Source organism: Ciona intestinalis, unplaced genomic scaffold (genome assembly GCF_000224145.3).
Source record: "Ciona intestinalis unplaced genomic scaffold, KH HT001081.1, whole genome shotgun sequence".
Classification (NCBI taxonomy): Eukaryota; Metazoa; Chordata; class Ascidiacea; order Phlebobranchia; family Cionidae; genus Ciona; species Ciona intestinalis.
In genome coordinates this window covers 1-4,719 of record NW_004191402.1, presented here as the reverse complement: position 1 = coordinate 4,719, position 4,719 = coordinate 1, and the positions used below count along the sequence as shown (strand labels likewise).

General features: G+C 36.4%; 1 protein-coding gene across 1 annotated transcript in view; it reads right to left on the bottom strand.

Moving 5' to 3' along the window:
* LOC100175261 (gap junction gamma-1 protein-like) overlaps positions 1-3,192 on the bottom strand; it is an 8,265-nt gene extending 5,073 nt beyond the window's left edge. Inside the window, exons 1-3 of the mRNA XM_018816987.2 lie at positions 3,027-3,192; positions 2,050-2,150; positions 1,122-1,259 (exon numbers count right to left, since the gene is read on the bottom strand). Coding sequence (XP_018672532.1) covers positions 1,122-1,259; positions 2,050-2,118 — 207 coding nt within the window. The 5' untranslated portion in view covers positions 2,119-2,150; positions 3,027-3,192. The remainder of the gene's footprint in view (positions 1-1,121; positions 1,260-2,049; positions 2,151-3,026) is intronic.
* Between the last annotated feature and the right edge of the window lie 1,527 nt (positions 3,193-4,719).

Below are 4,719 nucleotides of genomic sequence, written 5' to 3'. Positions count from 1 at the left end.
TAGCCTGTAACGTAATAAAACAATTACATAAGTGGTGGTTTACCACATCTTATGTTTACTGTCGTGTTGAATACTTTCCTGCTTATCCCTAGGGTGGGAAACCAAGGGGTTTACTACACGGGTGTTGCACACCATACATGGTGGCTTCATACACCTTATGCTTACTGTCAAGTTAAGATACTTTTATGTTTATCTTTAAAAGGGGAAACCAAAGGTTTTATTAGATAGGTGTTGCACACAATGCATGATGTCTTCATCCACAAGAATGTTTGTAAAATCTTTCAACAAAGGCTACGCCAGTTTGAGCAATTCGGAACCAGCTGTTTTATCAAATCAAATGTAGGTCAACTCTTTGGCACGAATTTCATATTTAGGTGCAACAAGCTTGGTTTAAACCATTGGTAAAAATGATGCAACCATTGATACATTGTGTTTGCTGATGGCAATCAATCATGCCGCACTGATCCAAGCGTTGACATGTGGCCAAACAAATATTAGAGAATGGTTAACCCGCCTTAGCAACACAGTGGCAATTAACCGGCAAGTTTCAAATATTATCATACGTGGAACGACCAGTATAGGTATCAAGTAGGTGGGTTTTTTTTTCACTGTCGAGTTATAACATAGGTGTCTTCTTATACACCAGACACACATGGTGTATTCATACATCTCATGCTCACTGTCGGGTTATAACATGGGTGTCTTCTTATACACCAGACACACATGGTGTATTCATACACCTCATGCTCACTGTCGAGTTATAACATGGGTGTCTTCTTATACACCAGACACACATGGTGTATTCATACACCTCATGCTCACTGTCGAGTTATAACATGGGTGTCTTCTTATACACCAGACACACATGATGTATTCATACACCTCATGCTTACTGTTAAGTTATAACATGGGTGTCATCTTATACACCAGACACACATGGTGTATTTATACACCTCATGCTCACTGTCGAGTTATAACATGGGTGTCTTCTTACACACAAGACACCTATGTTGCATTCATTTACCTCATGCTCACAGTACAGTTACGTATGTATACACCGGACACCCATTCATTTGTATCGGTCAATTTTTTAAAGGAAATAAAAAATAGGAATAAATTACTTTTAGCTTTTCCTTGGCGATCCATCTTTTCTTTTGCCGAATAGCTCTTGTGACCAGCGCTAACTTGTGGGTTGTGTAAATACTGAATATTATCGACGCCAACGACACGGCAAGAATTTGAAAAAACCAGTAACGGATCTGAAAAGTCGTAAATATTAAATGGATTTTAAATCGAGTATAAGAATTTCTTTTCGAAAAGGTCGGATTGAAACGTTTCTGCTTTGCTTTAGTTTTTGAATGGATTGTTAGGATGTTTTTCTTTTATTTTCTGTTGGAATCTTTTTCGGTTTAAAAGCTTTGGGCCATTTAGTTAAAATACTGTGTTTATGAGTGTTTTATTGCTTCTGTTCAAACAGTTGCCGATAAATCAAACGATTTATAAAACTGTGTCGCAATAGAAATTGGTTTTCAACTTATATATTGGGATTTTAAATTCTTGTATCACCGTAGACGGTTTACGTTTAAAAACAGAACTGCGTTTAAAACGAAAACTATTTCTAACCGATGGGGGTTGTCAATTTATATTAAAACTGACCTGAAATCCGTGTTTTATGCAACTTTGATAGAAATTATATGTTTAAACGTTTGATCAGTTTAATTGCTGATTGGGCATTGGTGTTTCCAAACAAACAATGTAACAATATGGCCCACTTCGCACGTACTTGTCGATGTTTAGTAATAACAAGTGTTGGCAAACAAACTAATCTATGTATTACTTAAGCTACCATGCTGGTAACTTTCACGGTTAAACGTATTGAGGCCATGTCTGCTTATTAACGCACTGCAACTTTCGATAATTTTAGTACGTTAATACAATCATGTACAAGTCTCTAAACTGCAATAGCTTCAGCAACTTGACTGTGGGCATGGGAGTGGAAACCAAAGCTTTTATAAAATACCTGTATATCAACGAAAACTTCAAACTTACAGGAGAAATTGGACTAAATTCGTTGAAACAAACGTTCTTACAACCAGGAGACAAAGTATTGCAAACCATCCCGCCTTGATCCCCACTCCATGTCGCCTCTGTGGGAAGAACAAGATGTAAAAATTTTCTATAACCGCACACGTTCATGTAATCTTCATACCGGTGTATTGATATCGATGTAAAGAAGTGCAAATAAGTATTTTATGCTGGTCCTACATAGAGTTTAAATAATTTACAAGATAAAAAGGTGTGTATTGTTTATATGTTTTATAAACAAACCAACCGAAAGTCATGCCTGCTTATCCACACACTGTAATAGCTTCAGCAACTCGACTGTGGGCATGGGAGTTGCAACCATGGATAAGTCACTCAAGTTCCCACCCACGAGGATATAAATGACCAAACCAACCAAAAGTCATGTCTGCTTATCCACATACTGCAATAGCTTTAGCAACTGGACTGTGGGCATGGGAGTGGCAACCATGGATAAGTCACTCAAGTTTCCACCCACAATGATATAAATGACCAAACCAACCAAAAGTCATGCCTGCTTATCCACATACTGCAATAGCTTCAGCAACTGGACTGTGGGCATGGGAGTGGCAACCATGGATAAGTCACTCAAGTTTCCACCCACAATGATATAAATGACCAAACCAACCAAAAGTCATGCCTGCTTATCCACATACTGCAATAGCTTCAGCAACTGGACTGTGGGCATGGGAGTGGCAACCATGGATAGGTCATTCAAGTTTCCACCCACAATGATATAAATGACCAAACCAACCAAAAGTCATGCCTGCTTATCCACATACTGCAATAGCTTCAGCAACTGGACTGTGGGCATGGGAGTGGCAACCATGGATAGGTCATTCAAGTTCCCACCCACGAGGATATAAATGACTGAACCAAGCAAAACCTGTCTGCTAACACCAGCAACCAACTAATTACTAAACTCGACGTCGCTATAGGAATGGCAATATGCAATAGCGATCAAGAACCTCAACACGAAGAAAGAAGTAATCCAATATTTTCCAATCTGAGTTGAATGAGATCCTACTCCTTCCACCAACTTTTGCACAATATGCCAACCCATGTTTGTTTCGAAATCTGTATTTATTTAAGCATTGCAAATCTAGAAACCTGTGGGAAGATGAATGAATGAATGTAACTTACTTTATCTTCGCGTGGCCAGAAAACGACAGTCGTTATAAAACGGATGTTCATTCACCTCGTGCCAGCTTACGAGTCACTATGTATGTTACTTTAATGGTGATTATTTCTGGCGAGATTTTTTTATGTATGGCTGATAATTTGGACAAAACATTGGTCACCACTGGGTTGAAGCAAATTGCTGTAAAGTGTCTTGCCCAAGGAGACATACGCCTACAATGGTAGCAGCGTTAAGCCTTGAACCCATTACCTTAAAATTTATTTTGTAAAATTAAATATGTAGTAGGCGGGGGGTGGCACACCATTTAGTCTCTGTTCTCTTCGCCGGTTTTTAAACAAAATATTTAATTAGTTGATCTAAGATACGTTTTATCTAATAGTGATGCATGTTAATAGATTATTGTTTTATATATTTAGTAGGTTGGGGAAGATGGGACACCTTAAGCACACAATACACAAACATCCCGGTCGTGTTTTAAACAATTAACAACGGTCTATGTAAGTTATCAGGAAATAGTTTTTTAATTCTTTGAACGTTTTTTATTTATTACCAAATGTCACAAGAAAATAGAATGAAAAAGTGTCCCATCTTCTCCCACCCTACTATACTGTATAATATGTGTTCAATTTAGCCGAGATTTGTACGCTAATAAATATTTATCTTAATAGGGTTGGGGAAGATCGGATGCCTTTTTATTCTATTTAATCGTCCCATTTGCTAGTAAACAAAGAACATTCAAAGAATTATAAAACCATATTGTCCCGACTTCCATAGACCGTTGTTAATCGTTTAAAACACGACCGGGATATTTGTATATTATCTGCTAAAATATATTTATTTATTTGCTAAAAATATTTATATATTATTCAACAGGCATCTTAATTTTTAAACCTTTTTAAGTGTTATTTCTAGATTCCAACCAAACCATTATAGTTTGTTAGAGTTGTGCTGTCTTGTTTACTTGGCTTTAGTTTTAATTCTGCTTACATATTTTTATTTTCGGTTTTATAAACCGAAATAGCAGACTTATCTTTATAACTTTACTTATTTGTATTAACAGAAAACTTAATAACGCCCCTGTTTTAAATGATAATCATTTTTGCAACTTGTAATACAGCAATAAACAGAACTTATAAATAAACTAACTTTGCCTCTAATCTCACGAATAGGTTATTCGGTTGCAGAATAATAATTGAAAAAGCTGATGGGCTTTAAATTTTCTTTTCTCTCCTGTATATAACCAAACAACTTATTCATCTAATTTACTTGAATTGACACCCACTCCTAAAAGTCCATGCGCCGTACTTAAATTTAAAACAGTAAAGTGGGAAAAGATGGGACACATTTTACCTCTATTTTCTCGTCTCATTTAGCAGTAAACAAAAAAAATCAAAGAATTATAAAACCGTATTCTCACGACTTCCATTGTTAACTGTTTAAAACTTCAGGATATTTGGATATTACGTGCTAAATGTGTCCCATTTTTACCCTACTAT